We start from the raw sequence: 27,843 nt of genomic DNA on the forward strand, positions 1-27,843 counted from the left end.
CGAACATCATTCCAACCTGTACTGTCTTCTTGACATTTGACAAAGTTCAACTCCCATCGAAAATCAAAGCAGGCTATGAGATAATTTCCGTTCGCCCTTACGTCCCAAACCCTACGCGTTGCTATCGGTGTCAGTGGTTCAATCACACCAGCCAGTCCTGTTCCAATCCGGCCAAATGTGTTACGTGTGGCAAGGATGCCCATGAGGGTGCTTGTCCACCTCCATCCCCTCGCTGCATCAACTGTATGGCTGACCACGCTGCTTCCTCTCGAGATTGCCCCGTTTTTAAAGACGAAAAGCTCATCCAGGAAATCAGAGTGAAGGAAAAGGTGTCGACCTTTGCTGCTCGAAAATTATTCGCCAGTCGACAGCCCACTGTGCCTCAGACAGGAAAATACAGCACTGTCCTTGTTTCTCCTCGGCCAACAAAGGAGGCGGCCACGCAGACTTGCGACCTCACCTTTAGTGCCACGGTCGTCAGATCGGCCAGTGCAAAGATCGCCCGTTCAACCTCACCACTTTAGCCTGCCCACTCTATGGCTCACCCTTCATCGGGTTCTGCTAAATCTCGAGCCAAAAAGTCAAACACCAAGGTTTCGAAAAAAGAGCATACTCGTGAAGATTTTTTACATACCCCAACTTCACAACCATCGGTTCCTCCTCCATCTAAACATCATACTTCCAAGAAGGCTACTAAGAAACCCAGTTCATCTCCTTCTCCACCAAGGCGTGTCCCATCTACAGCACCACCTGGCGGAAATCGCCCTCGGCCGTCTTTTGTGTCGCCGAGGCGCACTGCTGGTGGCCGATCAACCGGCCGATCGCTGGTGGCAGAAGCTGCTCCAGAACAACCTATGGATCAGGATCTTCTGCCTTTGGCTGAATGCCATTCCATGCTGTCGGTCGCAAGCTCTGAGCAGTCGATGAGTTGACAGCAACCTTGATCACCTTCCTCCATTTTCTGTTCACCCTATGTCCATTATCCACTAGAATATCCGCGGCATTCGAGCCAATCGGGATGAATTGTCGATCCTCTTAAGTTCCTACTCGCCGGTCATCTTCTGTCTTCAGGAAACAACGCTGCGTCCCCATGACCACTTTGTTCTCCCCCATTTTCAGTCCGTCTGATCTGATCTCCCTTCTGTTGAAGGCACTCCAGCCCATGGAGGACTCATGATTCTCCTCCATGATACTCTCCATTATCACCCAATCCACTTAAACACTTCCTTCCAAGCTGTCGCTGTCCGTCTTTCCCTTTCTGGATATACCTTTTCTCTTTGTACTGTATACATTCCATCTTCCACACCAATGGCACGAGGTGATCTCCTTCATCTTCTTGGTCAGCTTCCACCCCCCCCCCCCTATTTGCTGGTTGGGGACTTCAATGCCCACCACCCGCTTTGGGGATCTCCACATCCTTGTCCACGTGGCTCACTATTGCTAGACGTCTTCCACCAGGCGGATCTAGTTTGCCTCAACACTGGGGTCCCTACATTTTTGTCTGCCTCCACGACAAATTTCTCTCACTTGGACCTTTCGGTCGGTACTGTTCCGCTAGCTCGGCGCTTCGAATGGTTCGCCCTTGACGATACACACTCGAGTGACCACTTTCCATGTGTCCTTAGACTACAGCCTCAACTGCCATATATGCGCCCGCGACGCTGGAAGTTTGCCCAAGCCGATTGTACACATTTTTCGTCTCTAGCGACATTCGATGACCGTCACTTTCCCAGCGTCGACGATGAGGTCACACATATTACCGACGTTATTCTTACAGCTGCGGAACGTTCAATACCACGCACCTCCGCATTGCCCCGGCGCCCCCCAGTTCCTTGGTAGAACGAGGCGTGCCGTGACGCAATACGTCAGCGGCGACGTGCTCTTCGCGTTTTCCGCCACCATCCTACTTTGGCCAACTGTATCCGCTATAAGCAGTTCCGTGCACGATGCCGTCGCGTCATCCGCGATAGCAATAGGGCAAGCTGGAAATTCTTTATTAGCTCATTTAACACCTTCACTCCCTCCTCGGAAGTTTGGAGTCGGCTTCGACGGTTATCAGGCGCACCTAGTTTCTCCCCGGTCTCTGGGCTCACTGTCGTAAATGATACATTAGTGGACCGCGTCGCAATTTCTAACTCATTGGGTCAGCACTTTGCTGAGATTTCGAGCTCTTCAAATTACCCGCCACACCAAATTTCCCGAAGAAACGTGCAGCGGAAGTGTGACCTCTTGCTTTCTCCTCTCAAATTCGCGAAAGCTACAATACTGTTTTCTCCATGCGGGAACTCCAACATGCACTCTCTTCTTCTCGCTCTTCCGCCCCAGGACCGGATGGTATCCACGTCCAAATGTTGCTGCAATTACCAACCCATAGTCTGCGTTACCTCCTTCGCCTTTATAATCGAATTTGGACTGACAGTACTTTTCCCAGACGATGGCGGGAAGCTATCGTCGTTCCTGTTCCGAAACCTGGAAAGGACAAACAACTCCCCTCTAGCTATCGCCCCATTTCTCTCACGAGTAGTGTATGTAAGGTTTTGGAGCGTATGGTGAATTGCCGTTTAGCTTGGTGGCTGGAGTCCCGAAGTCTTTTAACACCTGCCCAATGCGGATTTCGAAAGCATCGTTCTGCAGTTGACCATCTTGTTGCTCTCTCCACTTATATCATGAACAATTTTCTCCGGAAACGCCAAACAGTAGCAATATTTTTTGATCTGGAGAGAGCATACGATACCTGTTGGAGGACAGGCATCCTCCGCACACTGTTCTCTTGGGGCTTTCGAGGTCGGCTGCCCCTATTTCTTCACGAATTTATGGCAGAGCGCACATTTAAAGTGCGGGTGAACACTACTCTCTCCCGTACTTTCTCCCAAGAAAACGGGGTACCCCAGGGCTCCGTGCTGAGTGTTGTACTGTTTGCCATTGCCATAAATTCAATTATGGATTGTCTCCTTCCTGATGTCTCGGGCTCCCTCTTTGTGGACGATTTTGCGATCTACTACAGCTCTCAACGGACCAGCCTTCTTGAACGACGTCTTCAAGGATGTCTCGATCGCCTCCACTCTTGGAGCATCGAAACCGGCTTCCGTTTTTCTCCCAGTAAGACCGTTTGTGTTAATTTTTGGCGACGTAAAGAGTTTCTTCCACCCTCCTTACATCTAGGACCTGTCAACCTTCCGTTTTCGGACGTCGCTAAATTCTTGGGTCTTATGTTTGACAGAAAACTGTGCTGGTCATCCCACGTTTCCTATCTTTCGGCTCGCTGTCTGCGATCCCTCAACACCCTCCGTGTCCTGAATGGTACCTCCTGGGGAGCGGACCGAGTGGTTCTTCTCCGCCTCTATCCCGCCTTTGTGCGCTCGAAATTGGACTATGGAAGCATGGTTTACTCCTCTGCTCGGCCGTCTATTCTTCGGCGTCTCGACTCTATCCACCACCGTGGCTTATGTTTAGTGTCTGGAGCTTTTTACGCCAGCCCTGTGGAAAGCCTTTATGCTGAGACTGCTGAAACTCCGTCAACTGCTCCATTCTCTTTCCTTCCGCTTTCCTAAAACCTTCTTGACAACTTGGGGTACAGCACCGCCTTGGCTCCGTCCCCGGATCTGCCTGGTCCGTGACATTTGTCAGTTTCCCAAGGATGGTACCCCTTCACTTGTTTATCGTCGGGCATTTTCTGCTCTATGTGCACAAATGACGGAAGCCACATTTATTTACACTGATGGCTCAAAAACATCGTTTGGTGTAGGGAGTGCCTATATTGTTGGCGACACCACAAATCAATTTCGGCTTCCCGACCTGTGTTCGGTGTATACTGCGGAGCTTTACGCTGTTCTCCAGGCTGTCCACTACATCCGCCGCCATCAGCGGATACAGTATATTATCTGCTCAGATTCTCTCAGCTCTCTCCTCAGTCTCCAAGCTCTTTACCCTGTCCACCCTCTGGTCCACCGGATTCAGGACTGTCTGCGCTTGCTCCACCTGGGGGGCGTCTCGGTGGCGTTCCTCTGGCTCCTGGGACACGTTGGTATCTGTGGAAATGAGGCGGCCGATATGGCGGCCAAGGCTGCAGTCTTTCTTCGGCCAGCTATTCAATCGATTCCCTTCGCCGATCTACGGAGCGTTTTATGTCGTCGTGTTGTTCTTTTATGGCACGCACATTGGTCGACACTTCCCCATAATAAATTGCGGGACGTGAAAGCTCTTCCTTGTGCTTGGACCTCTTCCTCCCGCACGCGTCGTCGGGAGGAGGTAATTGTAACTCTGCTCCGGATAGGGCACTGTCTTTTTAGCCATCGACATCTTTTAAGCGGCGATCCTCCCTCACTCTGTCCCCACTGCTCTCAGCTGTGAACGGTGAGACACCTTTTAATTGAGTGCCCCTATTTTACTCCGTTACGCGCCCGTCTACAGCTGTCGCCTGATATATCGTCAATTTTAGCAGATGACACGCGCTCGTCCGATCGCGTTCTCGAGTTTATTAGTGCCAGTAAAATGACATCAGTCATTTGAAGCTTTTTTTTTTTGGGACGACCAACCCCTTTCTATAGTGGATTTTTAAGCCTTCCTTCTGCTTTTAGTTTCTCCAATTTTTTGAGTTTCGTTCCCATTGCTGCTGGTTTCCATTTTCGGTTTTTTACTGTTTCCTAAGTCACGGACCGGGCGCTAATGACCATCGCAGTTTTGCGCCCTAAAACCAAAACAAAAAAAACAAAAACAAAAATACCAGAATAATAGGCCGTTTTCAACTACGTAAATAAATACATTCTAAAGTGGCAAACTGTTCTTAAACAACGCGACAGGAACAACTTCTTAGTATTAAGCAACTCTTTATAATCACTTGCTTGTAATAAAGACATCATCGTTTGAAGTGACGAAATGGATTAAAAAGTATTGTAAATGAGTGACATTGTTGAGGTTCATATTACTGCAAAACAGACAAGACTTTGAAGATATTTTAATTTCTGTATGAGACGATAATTTTTTCTTTTAGTCATTGAGTGTAAATATCACGATACAATGGAAATTTATTTGTGGCTTTAGATATTTAAAACTGCTCTTGACCCAGTTTAAAATCTTATGCATATATAACAGTGTTCGTATTGGCGCTGTTACTGAGTAATGACTGTTTTGCACAGTAGTAAAAAGTTTGGTTGGAAAATTTCATACCAATAAATGACTTGAATAACAGTGATAAAGCCAAAAAAAATTACAGTCGTGAGTGTGAATTCAACGTCAGTCATTTTAATACAAGTCATGAAACCACAGGCATGTGGCCCTTCAGATAACATTATTATAGGGAAAAAAATCAACCTGGGGTAGTCAGAATACCCTGCTTGGTAATGCGAGGGTTAAAGGAATATCAAAATTTACAACTTTAGTAGAGTCATTCTGTACAATTCCATCTATCATGGAGGATGCTATCGTCTTAGGCCAAGTGCCTGGATTCGGATGTTTGATTATTTCACGATCGCTACTAGCAGGCCTGCCTCATTCCGGGATAGCAAGAGGTTCGCATTCCAATACTATATATTCATTTTTATCTAGAGCACCACATGATGAGAAGCTACTGTTAATGCCTTCGCCATTGGAGCATACTTCAGTTTTATTTTTAATCCGTGAAGATGTTAGCTGAAGAAACTTGTCGAAAGAGCCTTTTTGTGATTTCAAAAATGGTTCTTAATATAGCTTTTCTTGTTGTTTTGTGCCCCTGAGCCGTATTCCCTAACTCTGTCCCTGTCACGAGACATTTCCGTTTCGGTATTTTAAACTTTATAGCACAGAAAAAGTTTTAAACTTTAACTCGGAACACACGCGTAACATATGAATCAGTGTGAACTGGAAACGTACAGTTAAACTCACGACAATAAACAAATAATTCTTTGAGAGACAATGGCTTGCTGATGAATGTAATGCTTGGTTGTTAGCCACTCCAATGAGTTGCAAGTGCGTGATGGGACGCTGACAGCCGCGTATCTCTTAATTTAGGATGAGAAATAGCCATCTGTCGACAATAGATGCCACCATTGCGCGTCCCTATCATAGTCCTTAATTCCATCGACTCTGATGCAGCTGTAGTTTTCAGTGATGTACACCCTGTAGCGCCGCGCGCGCGCGCGCGCGTGTGTGTCTGTGTGTGTGTGTGTGTGTGTGTGTGTGTTTGAATTCCTAAGTGACCTAACTGCTGAGGTCATCGGTCCTTAGACTTACACGCCACTTAAACTAAATTATGCTAACACACACACACACACACACACACGCACACACACACACACACACACACACAGGGAAGGACTCGAACCTCCGACGGAAGTGGCCGCGCAATCCGTGACATGGCGCCTCAAACCGCACGGCCACTCCGCGAGGCCCAGTAGCCTTGTAGTCGTTTCACTTGAATTACATTTCATGCGTATTAAAAATTACAATTTGTTTGAGAAACACCTTACTTGATTTTTTCAATTTATCAGTAATACCATAATTTCAGGCGATAGTATTAAAATTACCTTCTAAGTCATTGCGTAAGGTCCAAAGAAGCGCGGAACCCCGTGCGGTTGCACCGTTTTCACATGCTTAAAGCTGGCTCTGACACGCGCCAATAGGTGGCATTTCTTTAAACAATGTATTTTCGCATTTGTACTTCGCTTCAATAGTACTGTAATCAAAAATGGTTCAAATGGCTCTGAGCACTATGGGACTCAACTGCTGAGGTCATTAGTCCCCTAGAACTTAGAACTAGTTAAACCTAACTAACCTAAGGACATCACACACATCCATGCCCGAGGCAGGATTCGAACCTGCGACCGTAGCGGTCTCGCGGTTCCAGACTGCAGCGCCAGAACCGCGCGGCCACTTCGGCCGGCAGTACTGTAATCAGCAACACCACAAACAGGAGTAGAGTTCTTATATTCTGATATTACTGCCAATACCAGTTTTTTGGAAACGATATGGTCAAAACTACAAATTGATATTTACGGTAATGCTGAAATCTGAGAACTCTACAACTTTTGGTGGTTTTGCTGATTAGAAAACTACTGAAAAGAAGTGTAAATGTGAAATTACGATGTTTAAAGAAACCCCATCCATTTATATGGGTGTATGTGTTAGTGGAACAGAGCCCAAGAATGATAACAAAGAATGTTCAGTGACTAAGACTTAACGCATAATATAACAACCACCTCTTCGTGCTGTTCCAATGATGTCTGGTGTAGGCACCACAGATCATGTGGATACTGCGTAAATGCAAGTTGCTGGCAGCAATGACAGACTCGAAAGTGAGTTTGTAATTACAATTTATGCTTACGCCATTGGCAGCAAATACTGATTTATAGGCTGCTGCATAGAGAACTTCAGTATTCGGGTGCATTGTTTCGCTGTGGGAAAGTATTCATTTGGTACAGACATTCATTTCCACGCATATATTATGTTCTCAAAACTGAGGAGGTATAACAATGTCAGAACGGAGTTTTTGTGGATGTTCGGGTCTGTAAGCAGTGTATTTAACATACAACCCTGTGAGTCACATAGAAATACGTTGCTGTAGGCTATAACACCAGGTTCAATAGAGAACCTATTAGTGATTGCAGCGAATTCTCTTTATGCTTTGCAGCACGATTATATAACTGGGCTAGCAAAACATCTGAGATTGGCTGTACAGATTATTTCCCGGTATCGAATTAGAATCAAATATCATTTCCAAAAATTACTTTCAGTAATGCAAAATGTTGGGGGCCTACATTTCATGAAGTGGTACAAGTGGCTTTTTAGAAAAGGATGTAAGGAAAAAAATGTTGTATTTATTTGAGGACTGAGAAGTAATTTTAAAGTACTACTTTTCTGCATTGATGAATTGGTAACAAAACCTAGCTGTCATAATCACTCTCAGAATATGTGACTGCTGGCATAGATGTGTTGAGTGTTACAGGATTTAGGTTAACACTTCACTTTTGTAGAGCAATAAAGAGGAGAGGAGAAAGAGGAGTTGCAACAGCCATCAGGAACTGTCATAAATTTAAGAACATAGACATTTACGAATTTTGGCTAGGGCAGTATATGGAAGCATGTAAGACCAAAGTAGAACTTCATATTAAACCCTGATGATAGTAAATGTATACCAATCCCTGAGGGTAATTGTAATCTGCTCATAAATGACCACGAAGCTCTATTGGCCTATTTAACAGCAAAATTCAAAATATTAGATTTTTCTAAAAGGCGCTTCCAGTAAGAATTCATTGCAGTCGGTACCGTTATGATTCAACTTAATTTATACTGTTAGCTTCCCTACTAGGTTAGTTAACTGCTCAAAAACAGCCTTTGACATCTTTATACAAAGATTGTCACGTAACTAAATCTACCCATTGTGGTATAAGCCTACAGGACCTGCACAGTTTCGCTGGATCAGAACCTGAAACTGCTGATGTGGGAACTATCCTTTAAATGTATAGCCAGAAGCTTTTTTTTTTTTTTTTTTAAGTTTAAAACTGGAAGTTCACCAATATTTCATCACATCCTTAAGATCCTACCGGTGATGTCCAGGTCTCTTACAGTCTCTAACAGTGTTTATAGACAGACATATGTGGAGCTCCCTAATAGTTCTCATTTCTTCAAAAAGGAAGACAGCATATGTTCGGTTCGGTTGTTTGGGGAGAAAACCAAACAGTGAGGTCATCGGTCTCACCGGGTTAGGTAAGGACGGGGAAGGAAGTCGGTCGTGCCCTTTCAAAGGCACCAACCAGGCATTTGCCTTGAGCGATTTAGGGAAATCACGGAAAACCTAAATCAGGATGGCCGGACGCGGGATTGAACCATCATCCTCCCGAATGCGAGTCCAGTGTGCTAACCACTGTGCCACATCTCTCGGTGATCACATGTTGCTCCGTACGCAGTTAAGGAGAAAAGATGACAGAACTGTTACTATAGTTGCAAGTATTATTCAGCTGAATAGTAACTTGCACATTTTGATGTCTACTGCTCATAACTGTAAATTATGTTCTCTCAGCCTGAGTTAAATGAACAGAGAGGCAACACAAATGATTCCCAAGGCTGGGCTAAATGGCAGACTAGCTAGCCTGAAACTATAGTAGGCAAAGACTAAGAGCAGATGGACAAGAATGACTGAAACTACTTGTTTTGGTCTTGTAAAGACTTACTCCAGGTACTTCTGTAGATAATAATTTTTGCCTTTCATTATTTGAGAAGATTATTATAATATTTCGTTCATATATTATTTGGTATGAGCAGCAGCCAATAAATTATTCAGTACTGATTTATGCCTATGATTCATGCCCATGGGATCCATCTTGTGTGTTAAAATTATGTTATTGAAAATTTAATAATTTCTAGTTAGGGACTCTTGCTCATTGATATTGGACTCAACAGACTGAGAAAAATCAGGCAATCAAAAGTATATCAACAGTTACCGGAATTTACATTGGTTTGTTATAATTGATAATGAAAGTTTAGGCCTGGTGAAATATTCAATTAATAATATCTTTTAAATTAATTAAGTTTATTCTAATATAAATACGTTACCGAAAATTAGGAAAATGGCTCTTTAATTTGAAAGTGATCATCGTTTTGCATTTACCTATTAGCTCATAGGATTTCCCTCATGGTTAAGTGTACAAAATTTTATAATTGCAATAACTTTGATGGCCAACATTTCTGACAAAATTAATTATTCATTGCAAACAGGACAACAAATTGAATGATCTTAGTAACATAGTTTTGTGGGGGAATTTGTTTCTACAGTTTTCACAATTTCTGTAACATGAACCTAATGTAGGAACTTTAACATTGGAATTTTGAAATGAAAATTGGTGAAAATGTTATGCAGACTTTAATACAAGAAATAGGAGTGTATACAAAGTAGGATGGTGGGAGTCAGCCTGCTTTGTCACAAGGTCTAATGGACAAAATTATATTACAAATAAAATAGTCAGTACCATCTGAGGCCATGAACTGTAGATCCTATCATTAAATCTCAATACTTATCAGGATATAAAATAAACTAAACCTGACTTCAAGAGGATAGTCACTAAGCCAAAAAGTGATTATTTAAGAAAATTCCTCAAAGGAATGAACTGGAGTGATATTTACAGTGCTCATGGCTTAACTCAAGAATCCAACATTTTTGTTAACAAAGCCCTTACCTTACTTGAAAGCTGTTTTCTTCCTCGAAATAACATAGAATAGACAAATGTCTATAAGGAATCCATGGATTATTCAGGGAATTAAAGTTTACTGTCAGACAAAAAGTAAACTGTAATTGTCAGTCAGAAACAGCGCTGATTTTGATGCTGTAATGTCATAAGACATACTGGAAAATACTGAAGACAGTAATATAGGCATCACATCAAACGCATTGTGAGAAAAATATTGTCACATCAGGTAACAAAGACAATATGAGTTATTGTGAATGTTCGAACTCTGAACACAATAAAAGATATATTCATAAGACGCACAACTAACGTAATTAAAGAGTGTGTGTGTATTCAACCGCGTACCTGGAAACGACGGAGAGGTTTCGTCCCGCCATATCCCTCAGTGGTTCACAACCCCACAACAGGCCACAGCAGTATTCCCACCCCACCGCCGCCGTCCCACAACGAGCCAGCCCAGGTTTATTTTGCGATTCGGCCCCCAGAGGACCCCCCCCCCCCTCCCCCCCGCCGCGGAATGTCTCATACCACACGAGTGAAGCCCCAAATGTTTGCGTGCTAGAGTAATTATGGTGTACGCGTACGTGGAGACAATGTTTGCGCAGCAGTCGCCGACATAGTGTAACTGAGGCAGAATAAGGGCTACCAGCCCGCATTCGCCGAGGCAGATGGAAAACCGCCTTAAAAACCATCCACAGGCTGGCCGAAATACCGGACCTCGACACCAATCTGCGCGGGTGAATTCGTGCAGGCTACCAGCACGCCTTACCGCTCGGGAAGCAGCGCGTTAGACCGAGCGGCTAGCCGGGTGGGCTTTAATTAAAGAGCACCCTTCTGAGTTGAGCAACATATTAAGTTATTTGTCTAATCAGTCATTTATCAGTGTAACATTTTCCGAACGGTTGAAATACGCTGAAGTTAAGCCTCTGTTTAAGGAAGGAGACAAAGAATTACCACCAAATTTCAGTCCAGTCTCGGCATTCTCGAAAATTTTAGAGTATGTAATGTACTGTTAATTTCTTAACCATCTGACTACAAAAAATTTCTAGTCAATCACATTTCGGATTTCTAAAGGGTTCTGATATTGAGGAGGCTATTTACACATATAGAAGAATGTATTTTATTTACTGCACAGTAAATTACAGGCTACTGATATATTTTGTGATTTGTCAATGGCATTTAACTGTGTAAATCACAACGTCCATTCAAGTAAATTAGAATATTATGAGGTAACAGTAAACACTCCAGTATGGTTCAAATCGTCCTTCTCTGACAGGAAACAAAGAGTGTCAGTAGGAAGGAGTGCTGTGTTAAGCAATCAGGGGTCATTCAATTGGGAAATAATTCCATCTTAAAACCCTTAAGTTTTGTTGTTTATCATCAGTAATATTACCAGATGCTAAGTTTGTTTTGTTTGAAGATGATACAGGGATTGAAACGATTGCAAATCGAATATTGTTTTCATAAAAATCAGTTAATGCTTTTTTTTATGAACACCATGAATTGTTCCAAGCCAGTTCTTTGTCACCAAACTTCGAAAAAGCACACAATGTGCAGTTCTGAACTTGTAAGAGGTTTCTCCCCCAGTGTATGTCTAAAATATGATAAAATGCTAGTAAAGGAGTTTGACCATGTTAAATTCTTGATATTGCAGCTTGATAATAAATCCAACTGGGAAGAGCTACCACAAAAATGCCAAAGTACCTAAACAAATCTTTATTTGAAATGCGGATGCTGTCAGACATATGTGATGTAAAAATTATAACGCTAACATAGTTCACGTACTTCTGTTCCATAATATCGTACTAGATACTTGTGGTACCTCATCAAACCAAGCTGAACCTTTTTAAAGTCCAAATAACTATCACAAATTATTTGCGGTGTGAACACAAGCAATTCCTCAGTGGCCTGGGGAAACTACTACTTCACAATGCATACGGTCCAGTCACATTAATGTGACCATTGCTTATGTTCGGCCTCAATGTGCAATAACCACTTGGATGACAGGTGGCAGCACTAGCAGTGGAGTTATACAGGGTGTTACAAAAAGGTACGGACAAACTTTCAGGAAAAATTCCTCACACTCAAATAAAGAAAAGATGTTATGTAGACATGTGTCCGGAAACGATTAATTTCCATGTTAGAGCTCATTTTAGTTTCGTTCTTCCACCTACGCTCAATGGAGCACGTTATCATGATTTCATACGGGATACTCTACCTATGCTGCTAGAACATGTGCCTTTACAAGTACGACACAACATGTGGTTCATGCACGATGGAGCTCCTGCACATTTCAGTCGCAGTGTTCGTACGCTTCTCAACAACAGATTCGGTGACCGATGGATTGGTAGAGGCGGACTAATTCCATGGCCTCCACGCTCTCCTGACCTCAACCCTCTTGACTTTCATTTGTGGGAGCATTTGAAAGCTCTTGTCTACGCAACCCCGGTACCAAATGTAGAGACTCTTCGTGCTCGTATTGTGGACGGCTGTGATACAATACGCCATTCTCCAGGGCTGCGTCAGCGCATCAGGGATTCCATGCGACGGAGGGTCGATGCACGTATCGTCGCTAACGGAGGACATTTTGAACATTTCCTGTAACAAAGTGTTTGAAGTCACGCTGGTACGTTCTGTTGCTGTGTGATTAATGTGATTTGAAGAGAAGTAATAAAATGAGCTCTAACATGGAAAGTAAGCGTTTCCGGACACATGTCCACGTAACAAATTTTCTTTCTTTGTGAATGAGGAATGTTTCCTGAAAGTTTGGCCGTGTCTTTTTGTAACACCCTGCATAAAGCATATGGGGATGACATGGAAAACAGTGCAGTCATTGCTATAATAAAGAAACAGAGTAATTTATATGATGTCCAAATTGGCATGATCATTGGCTTTCGGCCCAAGGTTGGAACATTTCAGTAATGGCTAAGTTTGTAAACAGTTTGTGTGCTCCCATGGTTATATTATACCATGCATGGCAAAATGGCACTATGCAAAACTGGTACTGAGGCAACTGTGGTGCACCATGGGCCATAGATGACAGGGATGAATGACGGCTGTGGAGATGTGTGTGGCTGGATATACGTGCAACTGTTGAATAACTGACCACCCAGATGAGCTAAGGAGCTACCAATAGTATTTTCTTAATAACTGTTCAGCAAACTTTGCTGATTCCTGCATCCGTGATAATTGCTGTTCATCAGCAAAGAATGCAGAAATTTGCATGTCAGAACCACAACTGGAAGTCCACTGAGTGCCAACAAGTGGCCTTTTCAGGTGAATCACCTTTTATGCTCCACTGGACAGATAGGCGTGTATAGCGTGATACACTACTGGCCATTAAAATTGCTACAGACGCGAAATTTAAACGACAGGAAGAAGTTGCTGTGATATGCAAATGATTAGTTTTTCAGAGCATTCACACAAGTTTGGCGCCGGTGGCGACACCTACAACGTGCTGACATGAGGAAAGTTTCCAACCGATTTCTCATACACAAACAGCAGTTGACCGGCGTTGCCTGGTGAAACGTTGTTGTGATGCCTCGTGTAAGGAGGATAAGTGCGTACCATCACGCTTCCGACTTTGATAAAGGCCGGATTGTAGCCTATCGCGATTGCGGTTTATCGTATCGCAACACTGCTGCTCGCGCTGGTCGAGATCCAATGACTGTTAGCAGAATATGGAATCGGTGGGTTTAGGAGGGTAATACGGAACGCCGTGCTGCATCCCAGTCGAGATGACAGGCATCTTATCCGCATGGCTGTAACGGATCGTACAGCCACGTCTCGATCCCCGAGCCAACAGATGGGGACGTTTGCAAGACAACAACCATCTACACGAACAGTTCGACGACGTTTGCAGCAGCATGGACTGTCAGCTCGGAGACCGTGGCTGCGGTTACCTTAGACGCTGCGTCACAGACAGGAGCGCCTGCGATGGTGTACTCGACGACGAACCTGGGTGCACCAATGGCAAAACGTCATTTTTTCGGATGAATACAGGTTCTGTTTACAGCATCATGATGGTCGTGTCCGTGTTTGGCGACATCGCGGTGATAGCACATTGGAAGCGTGTATTCGTCATCGCTATACTGGCATAACACCCGGCGTGATGGTATGGGGTGCCATTGGTTACACGTCTCGGTCACCTCTTGTTCCCATTGACGGCACTTTCAACAGTGGACGTTACATTTCAGATGTGCTACTACCCGTGGCTCTACCCTTCATTCGATCCCTGCGAAACCCTACATTTCAGCAGGATAATGCACGACCGCATGTTGCGGGTCCTGTACGGGCTTTTCTGGATACAGAAAATGTTCGACTGCTGCCCTGGCCAGCACATTCTCCAGGTCTCTCACCAACTGAAAGCGTCTGGTCAATGGTGGCCGAGCAACTGGCTCGTCACAATACGCCAGTCACTACTCTTGATGAATTGCGGTATCGTGTTGAAGCTGCATGGGCAGCTGTACCTGTACACGCCATCCAAGCTCAGTTTGACTCAATGCCCAGGCGTATCAAGGTCGTTATTACGAGGTGGTTGTTCTTGGTGCTGATTTCTCAGGATCTATGCACCCAAATTGCGTGATAATATAATCACATGTCATTTCTAGTATAATATATTTGTCCAATGAATACACGTTTATCATCTGCATTTCTTGTTGGTGTAGCAATTTTAGTGGCCAGTAGTGTATGTCTAACTGCAAGCACCCTGCAACCTGAGGGAGCATTATAGTCTGGATAATGTTTCGTGGCATTCCCTGGGTGATCTAGTTATTCTGTACTGTATAATGATTCAACACAAGTATGCATCTATTCTTGGGGACCATTTCCACCCCTGCAAGCAGTTTGTTTTTCCTCGGCACGATGGAATATACTAGCAGGACAGTGGAACACATCACACAGCATACGGTGTAATTTTTGGTTCGAAGAGCCCTAGGATGAGTTTATTCTATTCCCCTGGACACCAAACTCCCCAGATTTAAACTCAATCGAGAATCCGTGGGGCCACCTCGATTGGGCTGTGCCATGCATGGATCCTCAACTGAGAAACCTAACACAGCTGGCCATGGCAGTGTAATCGGCATGGTTCCACATCCCTGTTGGTACCTTCCAGAACCTCACTGACTTTCTTCCTGCATGTCTCATGCTGCAGAAGGTGGTTATTCAGGGTTATGACAGGTGGTCACATTAATGTGCTTGGAGAGTGTATTTACTTCTTAATTTAATTTGTCATTTACATTATACCTCTTTCTCAAACGAACAGAGCAGTTAATGGAATCAGTACTATAAATAAGAATAATGTTCAAAAACATTTAAAGTCATTCACTTTGGTCCAGAAGGGTGTCCATTATTCTGGAACACACCACACGTTTCCAATAACTTGTCAACAGCCATAATAAAATTAACCACTAACACAGTTCAGTTTCAGAGCAGCCAAAACTATTTATTGGTAGCCAGCTCCTTCTATATCATTGATCAATTTCTTACTAGAACTGGCTGATGTGTATATATTATTGATAGTATCAGACAATGTGGGTATTACAAAACATCTGACTTCAGTACATTTTCTGTGCAGTAATGTCATCAATGTAAATAAGTGGTGTAATTTGTTTTTTCTCTTTGATGATGTGTGGCTACAATAGCCTAAGAACTATCGTGTGTACCTCAGTGTATTGTACTTTTACATGTTTTTAACAGATTTGTTGTTGCCTTTTGAATGAAAATGCATTTGACACTTTTTATTCCATTTCCATGAGGACCATTTCGCTTTGGATCTGTGAAAGATATATTAGCATATCTTTTTTCTATGTAAATATTTATAACGTTTTCTATTTATTGTTTTCTTGTTGCATGATGTGTTCTACAGCCTTAAGAACATCCTCACTGTGGATTTTTGGAATGAAAAATAAATACTAATCTAATGAATCAAACTATCTAACAGGTTCATGAAATCCAGCTTAATGCCAGCAGTAATTCAAAAGTAATCCACTGTCGTGTCCACACCATCCACACAATATAAATACTGTCTGTTTTAAGTCCAGGTATAATCCCCAAGAAGCACAATGATAACGTCTGCTCATCTATTATGGAAGGTTTTTGTTTTAAATATGCAAGATTTTTATACAAATTTTAGATATTTACATTAGCATTTTGTTATGTAATGTATGCATATGACTCATTTCCATTTGGTAGGTAACTGTATAACAAATCATCTCGTCGTGAATTACTAAAATCTTCATGGTATAAAAGTAGTTTCTAGATTTATAAAAGTATTTTGTAGATTCTAGATCTGCTGTAACAGCAGCATACACTGAAGTTATAGACATGTTTAGAAGTCAATTCTCCTTGCATTTATAGCTCTAAGACATTATATTTATATTTACTTGAATGTGATTAAGAACGTATTACCTTTACAGTTGACTGTTGGAATACTTCACTAGAACAGACTGCCAGTCCAGAAAATTATGAAGAAACAAAGGTTCTCTTCCAAGATTGTTTGGAAGTCTTCAGAGAGTTTGGTTTTCTCTCAACACCGTAAGTGATGCAAATAATCTCTAGAACAATATCTATGTTTCTGATATCCTATATTTCCCAATTGTTTACAGTTGTAGTATTACTTTTGTTTACATAGAAACTCTCGAAAGTATCAAGCGTAGCATAGAAAAATGTCTGTTTACAAAACACTGGATCTCATAAGAATCACTGTATCATAAAATCTAGGTGAATGGAAACAGGTGTTAAACTCATTCTGTAAGAACAGGCAGATATGAATAAAACTTTTATGACAAACGGGAGAGAGAGAGAGAGAGAGAGAGAGAGAGAGAGAGAGAGAGAGAGAGAGAGAGAGATTCTTCAGGGGATAGAGTGAGGCTTGGGATAAATGTAAAGGGATGTAAACATATGATAATGACTCTGTATGTTGACACTGCAGATAACTCATACAATACAGCATGTGTCTCTGTTGACTCATTATGTGTAATAGATTGTTGATACATCATATTATGCAGATGTTTAATTCAGCACATATCTCATAATTCGTCTTAAAAACAACATTGATCTATATGTACTTAAGAAATAGTAATCTACATACACTTACACCCACTGAATGTTTTCTTCTGCCACTGACAAGGTTTGACAACATGGGGAGAGAACTAATCCTGATGAACATGTACCACAGAAGCCGTAAAGCTGTAGTTTTACTGATAAATATGCAACACAGAAACTGCAAAGCTATACACTCGTAGATTTGTTCACTATTAATTATTTACCACATGCTCTGTACTGCTATTTATCGATGAAAAATTCATTGTTTGCCATTGAGAAGGGTTACCCCATTCACAAACTGGATCAAAATAATAAACACAAACACCTTCATCCCCCTCGTGGGGCTCTTCTCATCCAAGTGATGGCAAAGACACACAAACTTTTTGACTTAGTGTAGAACAGGGAATCAGTGATCATAGAGCCATTACAGAATCACAGAATATTGCCATGAATAGGAATAAAAAGAAAGGTAGGAAGACCTCTCTGCATAGCAAGTGTAACAAGAAACGTATTTCAGAGTACCAGACAGGTTTACACGAAAATTTCATCTCCAGCACTGACAATGTTCAGTATCAATGGACAAAGTACAAGAGCATTGTACAATACGCTTTAGACTGATATATGCCGAGCAAAGTTGTGAGTTATGTAAAAGAACCACCGAAATTTTACAGCCATATTAAAAAGCTGCTAACAAAGCAGAGATAGCTGCACTACCAAGTTAAATGCAGCCAAAGCCTCACAGATAAACAAATGTTAATGAAACCAAAATTAGCATAAGGAAGGCCATGAGGGATGCATTCAATGAATTAGAAATTAAAATCCTGTACTGACTTGACAAAAACTGGTACACAAAGTACCCTCCACCACACCCTGTCAGATAACTCGCAGAGTATGGATGAAAAAGGTGTTAAGTCAGGTTTGAATGACGTGCTCTTCCTTTTTAACTTTCCCTAACCCATCCTTGTCTTCTCTTCGAGGGTGCTATCGTCTGCAAGTTCAGGTTCATGTTGGTACCAGTGATGTCTGTCTCTTGGGTTCTGAGACCATCCTTAGTTCATAAATGCAGCAGGTGAAAGTGGCGAAATTACTGGTCTTCCTTGTGGGCTGCTAGCAGAGGCTAAAATTCACAGTATCATACACAGAACTGATGGGGTTCCTTTGGATGATTCTGTGACGGTTTTGGCTGCATATTTCTGGACCTGCGTTATGGTGTGGAAAACTTCAGGATTCCCTTTGATATGTCAAGGGTGCAGAACATAAGGGAAGCAGGTACTCTGGTAGCAGAGTGTTTTTAGAGTGCATTAGGTTTTCTAGGCTAGTTGATAGTCTGAGGTCCTCTGATGAATGCACATAAGTCGATTCACAGAGAGTGAAATCTGATTGGGTACTTACAAGGGAACCTCCCCATCGCACCCCCCTCAGATTTAGTTATAAGTTGGCACAGTGGATAGACCTTGAAAAACTGAACAGAGATCAATCGAGAAAACAGGAAGAAGTTGTGTGTAACTATGAAAAAAATTATTAAAATATACAAACTGAGTAGTCCATGCCAAGATGGGTAACATCAGGGGCACTAAGAAGCGAGTTGCTCCGTGGTGCCGTGGTTAGCGAGGGCAGCTACGGAACGAGAGGTCCTAGGTTCAAGTCTACCTTCGTGTGAAAATTTTAATTTTTTATTTTCAGTTTATGCGACAAACTCTTACGTTTTCATCACTATTTTGGGAGTGATTATCACATCTACAAGAAAATCTAAATCGGGCAAGGTAGAAGAATCTTTTTACCCATTCGCTAAGTGTACAAGTTAGGTGGGTCGACAACATATTCCTGTCATGTGACGCACATGCCGTCACCAGTGTCGTGTAGCATGTATCAGACGTGTTTTCCCGTGGAGGAATCGGTTGACCTATGACCTTGCGATCAAATGTTTTCGGTTCCCATTGGACAGGCAAGTCCTTTCGTCTACTAATCGCACGGTTTTGCGGTGCGGTCGCAAAACACAGACACAAAACTTATTGCAGTGAACAGAAACGTCAATGAACGAACGGACAGATCATAACTTTGCGAAAATAAAGCAAGTAAAATTTTAAGTCGAGGGAAGACTTGAACCAAGGACCTCACGTTCTGCAGTTACTCACGCTAACCACGGGACCACGGCGCTGCTGAGCTCGCACGCTTCTTGATGTTGCCTATCTTGCATATGGACTACTCGGTTTGTATATTTTACTAATTTTTTTCATGGTTCCACATAACTTCTTCCTGTTTTCTCGATTGATCTGTGTTCAGTTTTTCAAGGCCTATTCACTGTGCCAACTTATAACTAAATCTGAGGGGGGTGCGATGGGGAGGTTCCCTTGTTAGTAAAGACACTTCAGTTGTCAGGGCTTTAGCTTTACCATCCCGAAGGAAAGCTGTCATATTCAAGTTAACCTTGGAACCAAGACCTAGATGAAACCTAAGGTAGAAAGCTTTGAAATATTTAGTGAGTGATGGAACATAATTCAACGACACGGGTTAGAGATCACTGGATGGAGAGTGTTAATTGTAACTGACAAAAATGTCTACCGACGTCAAAATTGAACCTCACTGCAAAGTTATGTCGGCATAAATAACTGGTCCAGGCGAACTCAGGTTATTCATTGGATTCTTTTACCGGCCAATCATTCCTGTCATAATAGTAGCAAAATCATTCAAAGAACGTCTACGCTCAATAACACAGAAGTACCCCAATAGTGCAATATTAGTTGGAGGTAACTTTAATCTAACATAGACTGGAACGTCTATACAGTGTGATCCATTGATAGTGATCGGGCCAAATATCTCACGAAGTAAGCATCAAACGAAAAAACTACAAAGAACGAAACTCGTCTAGTTTGAAGGGGGAAACCAGATGGCGCTGTGGTTGGCCCGCTAGATGGCGCTGCCACAGGTCAAACGGATATCAACTGCGTTTCTTTGAATAGGAACCCCCATTTTTTATTACATATTCGTGTAGTACGTAAAGAAATATGAATGTTTTAGTTGGGCCACTTTTTTCGCTTTGTGATAGATGGCGCTGTAATAGTCACAAACGTATAATTACGTGGTATCACGTAACATTCCGCCAGTGCGGACTGTATTCGCTGCGTGATACATTACCCGTGTTAAAATCGACCGTTTATCAATTGCGGAGAAGGTCGATATCGTGTTGATGTATGGCTATTGTGATCAAAATGCCCAACGGGCTTGTGCTATGTATGCTGCTCGGTATCCTGGACGACATCATCCAAGTGTCCGGACCGTTCGCTGGATAGTTACGTTATTTAAGGAAGCAGAAAGTGTTCAGCCACATGTGAAACTTCAACCACGACCTGCAACAAATGATGCCCAAGTAGGTGTTTCAGCTACTGTCGCGGCTAATCCGGACATCAGTAGCAGACAAATTGCGCGAGAATCGGGAATCTCAAAAACGTCGGTGTTGAGAATGCTACATCAACATCGATTGCACCCGTACAATATTTCTATGTACGAGGAATTGCATGGCAACGACTTTGAACGTCGTGTACAGTTCTGCACTGGGCACAAGAGAAATTACGGGACGATGACAGGTTTTTTGCACGTATTCTACACTCCTGGAAATGGGAAAAAGAACACATTGACACCGGTGTGTCCGACCCACCATACTTGCTCCGGACACTGCGAGAGGGCTGTACAAGCAATGATCACACGCACGGCACAGCGGACACACCAGGAACCGCGGTGTTGGCCGTCGAATGGCGCTAGCTGCGCAGCATTTGTGCACCGCCGCCGTCAGTGTCAGCCAGTTTGCCGTGGCATACGGAGCTCCATCGCAGTCTTTAACACTGGTAGCATGCCGCGACAGCGTGGACGTGAACCGTATGTGCAGTTGACGGACTTTGAGCGAGGGCGTATAGTGGGCATGCGGGAGGCCGGGTGGACGTACCGCCGAATTGCTCAACACGTGGGGCGTGAGGTCTCCACAGTACATCGATGTTGTCGCCAGTGGTCGGCGGAAGGTGCACGTGCCCGTCGACCTGGGACCGGACCGCAGCGACGCACGGATGCACGCCAAGACCGTAGGATCCTACGCAGTGCCGTAGGGGACCGCACCGCCACTTTCCAGCAAATTAGGGACACTGTTGCTCCTGGGGTATCGGCGAGGACCATTCGCAACCGTCTCCATGAAGCTGGGCTACGGTCCCGCACACCGTTAGGCCGTCTTCCGCTCACGCCCCAACATCGTGCAGCCCGCCTCCAGTGGTGTCGCGACAGGCGTGAATGGAGGGACGAATGGAGACGTGTCGTCTTCAGCGATGAGAGTCGCTTCTGCCTTGGTGCCAATGATGGTCGTATGCGTGTTTGGCGCCGTGCAGGTGAGCGCCACAATCAGGACTGCATACGACCGAGGCACACAGGGCCCAACACCCGGCATCATGGTGTGGGGAGCGATCTCCTACACTGGCCGTACACCACTGGTGATCGTCGAGGGGACACTGAATAGTGCACGGTACATCCAAACCGTCATCGAACCCATCGTTCTACCATTCCTAGACCGGCAAGGGAAATTGCTGTTCCAACAGGACAATGCACGTCCGCATGTATCCCGTGCCACCCAACGTGCTCTAGAAGGTGTAAGTCAACTACCCTGGCCAGCAAGATCTCCGGATCTGTCCCCCATTGAGCATGTTTGGGACTGGATGAAGCGTCGTCTCACGCGGTCTGCACGTCCAGCACGAACGCTGGTCCAACTGAGGCGCCAGGTGGAAATGGCATGGCAAGCCGTTCCACAGGACTACATCCAGCATCTCTACGATCGTCTCCATGGGAGAATAGCAGCCTGCATTGCTGCGAAAGGTGGATATACACTGTACTAGTGCCGACATTGTGCATGCTCTGTTGCCTGTGTCTATGTGCCTGTGGTTCTGTCAGTGTGATCATGTGATGTATCTGACCCCAGGAATGTGTCAATAAAGTTTCCCCTTCCTGGGACAATGAATTCACGGTGTTCTTATTTCAATTTCCAGTAGTGTATTTAGCGACGAAGCGTCATTCACGAACAGCGGTAACGTAAACCGGCATAATATGCAGTATTGGGCAACGGAAAATCCACGATGGCTGCGACAAGTGGAACATCAGCGACCTTGGCGGGTTAATGTATGGTGCGGCATTATGGGAGGAAGGATAATTGGCCCCCATTTCATCGATGGCAATCTAAATGGTGCAATGTATGCTGATTTCCTACGTAATGTTCTACCGTTGTTACTACAAGATGTGTCACTGCATGACAGAATGGCGATGTACTTCCAACTTGATGGATGTCCGGCACCATAGCTCACGTGCGGTTGAACCGGTATTGAATAGCATATTTCATGACAGGTGAATTGGTCGTCGAAGCACCATACCATGGCCCGCACGTTCCCCGGATCTGACGTCCTCGGGTTTCTTTCTGTGGGGAAATTTGAAGGATATTTGCTATCGTGATCCACCGACAACGCCTGACAACATGCGTCAGCGCATTGTCAATGCATGTGGAAACATTACGGAAGGCGAACTACTCGCTGTTGAGAGGAATGTCGTTACACGTATTGCCAAATGCATGTGGGAACATTACGGAAGGCGAACTACTCGCTGTTGAGAGGAATGTCGTTACACGTATTGCCAAATGCATTGAGGTTGACGGACATCATTTTGAGCATTTATCGCATTAATGTGGTATTTACAGGTAATCACGCTGTAACAGCATGCGTTCTCAGAAATAAGTTCACAAAGGGACATGTATCACATTAGAACAACCGAAATAAAATGTTAAAACGTACCTACATTCCGTATTTTAATTTAAAAAACCTACCTGTTACCGACTGGTCGTCTAAAATTGTCAGCCATATGTTTGTGACTACTACAGGGCCATCTATCACAAAGCGAGAAAAGCGGTCCAACATTCATATTTCTTTACGTATTACACGAATATGTAATAAAAATGGGGGTTCCTATTTTAAAAAACGCAGTTGATATGCTTTTGACCTATGGCAGCACCATCTAGCGGGCCAACCATAGCGCCATGTGGTTTCCCCCTTCAATCTAGACAAGTTTCGTTCTTTGTAGTTTTTTCGTATGACGCTTATTTCGTGAGATATTTGGCCCGGTCACGATCAATGGACTACCCTGTAGATTCATTGCAGGTGATATCGGCAGATAGTCTTGTGAAATAGTTCTGGACATTTTCACAGAAAACAGTTTTGAACAGCTACTTCACACAACCTAAACACAATGGAGATAATTTAGACCTTGCAGCTAGAAACATGCCTGACTTTATCGATAGTGTCAGTATAGAGACAGGGATTATTGATCACGAATTCATCACTGTAATGATGATTACACAAGTTAATAGGTCCATCAAGAAGATTAGGAGAGTTTTTATGCTAGAAAGGGCAGATAAGCTGTTCCTAACATCCTACTTCGACAATGTATGGACGTCATTTAGTTCCAATACGACGGACATAGAGGAATTATGGGAAAATTTTAAACTGAATGTAAATCAGGATCTGAAGTAGTACACTGACGGAAAAGAAATCGAGGTACCAGTAAGGAGCTGTGTTACATAAACGACAAAATGGTTCAAATGGCTCTGAGCACTATGGGACTTAACATCTGAGGCCATCAGTCCACTAGACTTATAACTATTTAAACCTAATTAAACTAAGGACATCACATACATCCATGGCCGAGGCAGGATTCGAACCTGCGACCGTAGCAGCAGCGCGGTTCTGGACTGAGGTGCCCAGAACCGCTCGGCCACGATGCATAAACGACTGCTAGTAGGCGTGTTTCTACATCTGAAAGATGATGTCCATTCAAATTTTGCACCAGTCGCACAAAAGTGATACTAGTAACGTCACTGGATGATGCAAGTCGGGTTTGCTACAGATACATGCTGGGAGCATTACTTATATTTGAGACTGGGCGTTGTGAAATGATGTTAGTCAAGAATGCCTTTCAGGCGACATAGACGCCATTATAAACACCTTAATAAGGTTGAATGGGGCAATGTAATAAAGCTAAGAGAAGCTCGATGTTCCTTCTGTGATGCTGCAGAAAGACTTGGCAGGAATGCAGCCACTGTACATAATTTCTGTCAGCGGTGGCCTTGGGAAAGTACAGCCGCAAGAAGACAGGGCTCCAAATGGCCATGTGGCACCACTGAGAGGGGGAGACCATCACGTTCGACGCATAGCTCTGGCGCATCGCACTGCATCTGCAGCAGCAATTTGAGCAGCAGTTTACATCTCAGTCACACAACAAAGTGGTACGAATTGATTACTTCAAGAACAGCTCCGAGCCAGGCGCCCTGTAGCGAGCATTCCACTGACCCCAAACCACCGCCATTTATGGCTTCATTGGTGTCAGGCGAGAGCTCATTGGAGGACAGTGTGAAAGTCTGCTGTGGTCTCTGATGAGAGCTGGCTCAGTCTCTGTGCCAGTGATGACCGTGAGTTGGTTAGGAGGAGGCTAGCTGAGGGCTCTCAGCCAACCTGTCTGCTTGATGGACACACTGGGCCTATAACTAGAGTTATGATCTGGGGTGCGATTTCATATGACATCAGCAGCACTCTCAAGGTTATCCCAAGCACCCCGACTGCAAATTTGTTCATAATCTGGTGATTCGACTTGCTGCGCTGCCATTCATGAACAGCATTCCAGGGGGTGTTTTCCAACAGATAAGGGTGCCAGCATACTACTGTTGTAACCCAATGTGTTCTATGGAGTGTCAACATGTTTCCTTGGCCGGCCAAGTGCAACAGGTATGGAACTCCATCCCACCAACTCACATCTGTCACCTGTACAACACAATGCGGATTCAATGTTCTGGCAGTTATACAGGTTATTAACGCACAACAGTTGCTTATCTCGCATTTACATTAACCTGTGATCTTGTAATGTTAGTCACTTAAATATATTACCCAGACAAATGTATTTGTGGAACTTCATTACGCTACATTAATTATTTTTTGATGTTGTGATTTTTTTCCCATCAGTGTATGTGCTGAGTCAATGGATTAAGGACGAGAAAGACCCACCGTAGTTTAATAAGAAAATTTGGAAATTCTGAGAAGGATTGTTGCATTCTTGGTTCGAAAAATAGCGCAGAAATGTTGACAGACAAAAGTTGGTAGAAATTCGTGCAGCTATAAAATAATCGATGTGTGAAACAAATTCCACTCTTACATGTTAGAGAAAGGCCTTGCCGTGAATCCGAGAAATTTGTGACCCACTAAAAAGAAACCCCTTGAGTGCGAGGTCGCAAAAGGCCAGTGATGCATTCAAATCCCCACATATTGTCTACCATGCAACCACAATACTGACTGCTAATGACAATAGAGGCCGGGATTGGAGGCATCCAATGGTGAACACAGCATGCGGCTATGGAGCGTAGTTGAACTGCTTAGGGAACGAATAACTCACAACAGTGCTACAGTGTTAGTGGTGTTGATACAAAGCTGAGCAATGGCAACGATAAACAAAGCAAACATTGCATTATATCTACAACAACAGCTCCAAAAGTTGATTCATCAATCAACTTTGGGAGCTGTTGTTGTAGATATAATGCAATGTTTGCTTTGTTTAAGGAACCCAAGGAATTTTACAGAGTGAGAAAGAAGTGGCAGATGAAATATTAGTGTTTCTGCAAGATGAGTCAGTGGAATGTGTGGTGTCGTATATGCTCGACTGTGTGGACTATGCACGTGAGATATGCAATGATAACACCACGCGCTACAAGTGAAAGTGATAAGTGTCTAGCCATGTAGTTCATAATCCATGTCTGACAAGGAGCCAAAAATCCCGTGTCCAGTGAAAAGAAGTAAAGAACAATCGTTGTCCAATGAGCTGGTTCAAATGGCTCTGAGCACTATGGGACTCAACGGCTGAGGTCATTAGTCCCCTAGAACTTAGAACTAGTTAAACCTAACTAACCTAAGGACATCACAAACATCCATGTCCGAGGCAGGATTCCAACCTGCGACCGTAGCGGTCTTGCGGTTCCAGACTGCAGCGCCTTTAACCGCACGGCCACTTCGGCCGGCAATGAGCTGGTACTAAATATAATTTCATACATGGAAGATCATCTGCAGAAACCTAACTAACCTAAGGACATCACAAACATCCATGTCCGAGGCAGGATTCCAACCTGCGACCGTAGCGGTCTTGCGGTTCCAGACTGCAGCGCCTTTAACCGCACGGCCACTTCGGCCGGCAATGAGCTGGTACTAAATATAATTTCATACATGGAAGATCATCTGCAGCATAGTAAAAAAGCAATTATGAACAGATTTCGAATAAGTCCGCAGCAATGTGACCGTGTAGTGCATAAGAAAAACTAACAATTTCCAATGTAGGGCAAGGCGCACTTGTTACAAAAACTGGTGTTTGTGCATTTCAGGGCTGCTTGATTCAATTTATAGGATGTGGGTGACAATGACCTGTTATGTTATGCACACCAAACTGCACGCGACGTAGATTACAGTGATTTCAAGAAAAGTGGTATATGACTGCACGACTTCAAACAGTTTTGCACACTTAGAAGACGTAAGGTAACAAAATTTCAAACAAAGCGTCAACTTGATGATGCACAGAAAACTGAGGAGTCGGCCAGAAAATTTGTAGATGTGATAGACAAACTTATGCCATCGTTCAGTAAGGAATTTCTTTTCAACTCTGATCAATTGGGATTTGAAGAGTAATTACGTATGAAAGGAACCCTGGAATTTAGAGGTACTGAGAAAGTTGTATCAAGATAAACTAACACAAATGCCTTAACGTATTCATATACAGTTATGCTGACTGTTAATCTCGATGGTAAATTGGCTGGAAATTTATTTATTGTGCTGCGGGATGGTGGAGGTGCTCTACCTCTATGATTCTTTCTCGTGTGCGTGATCTTGCAAGGACAATAAGGAATATTTACCTTACAGCAAGCAAGCGTGTGGAAATGGGCGTAAGAGAGCGACAGCTATGGTATGAGCAGTTCTTTGGCCAGTAGCTGGTCAAAATTACTTGCTTTTGCTTTATTCTAGGTCCGTGTATAAAAATCCTACTCCTTTAGAGCAAACTATCCCTCCTGAAAAGTATGTGACATTGCAGTTCATACCACCAGGAACCATTGGAAAAATTCAGCCTCTGGATTTTTGTTTTATCCGTGTCTGTAAAACATACTCCTGTACTATCTGCAGCTACACCTTAAAGGATTGCCAGTTTCACGATAAGTTCCACGACAGACTGTTTCGCATTCAGTTGCATGTCGTCACATTCAATCAGTTCTCATCACCCCGTTACACCAATAGACTGCTACTTGCAATCTTTAAGAGCGGATGTCTTGCTGAAATTCTTGCACGATTCGTAACTCTCAAGGAGTTCGCCTTCGATGTTGATGGCGAGAACTTTTGTAATCACTGTGGCGCGCCACTTTCCATTCGGTGTTCATGATGCAAGTTTTTAGTTTGTTTTGAACGTTTCTTGAATGTCGACGGCGTCCATTTTCTGAAGTGCAATACATACATCCCAAAGAAGATTGATCTCTGTACCTCCTGGACAATCATTTTCTGTCGCTTTCCTGATGAACACGGTGAGTCATTAGCAGCTAAGCAGCTAATAT

At 43.6% G+C, this 27,843-nt stretch overlaps 1 protein-coding gene across 1 annotated transcript in view; it reads left to right on the plus strand.

The window, feature by feature from the left end:
- The window catches only part of LOC126470611 (inactive phospholipase C-like protein 2), a 725,325-nt gene that overhangs the window by 509,785 nt on the left and 187,697 nt on the right, over positions 1-27,843 (plus strand). Inside the window, exon 8 of the mRNA XM_050098565.1 lies at positions 16,571-16,688. Within this exon, the coding sequence (XP_049954522.1) occupies positions 16,571-16,688 (118 nt within the window). The remainder of the gene's footprint in view (positions 1-16,570; positions 16,689-27,843) is intronic.

The sequence above is a fragment of the Schistocerca serialis genome, chromosome 3 (assembly GCF_023864345.2).
Source record: "Schistocerca serialis cubense isolate TAMUIC-IGC-003099 chromosome 3, iqSchSeri2.2, whole genome shotgun sequence".
Lineage (NCBI taxonomy): Eukaryota > Metazoa > Arthropoda > Insecta > Orthoptera > Acrididae > Schistocerca > Schistocerca serialis.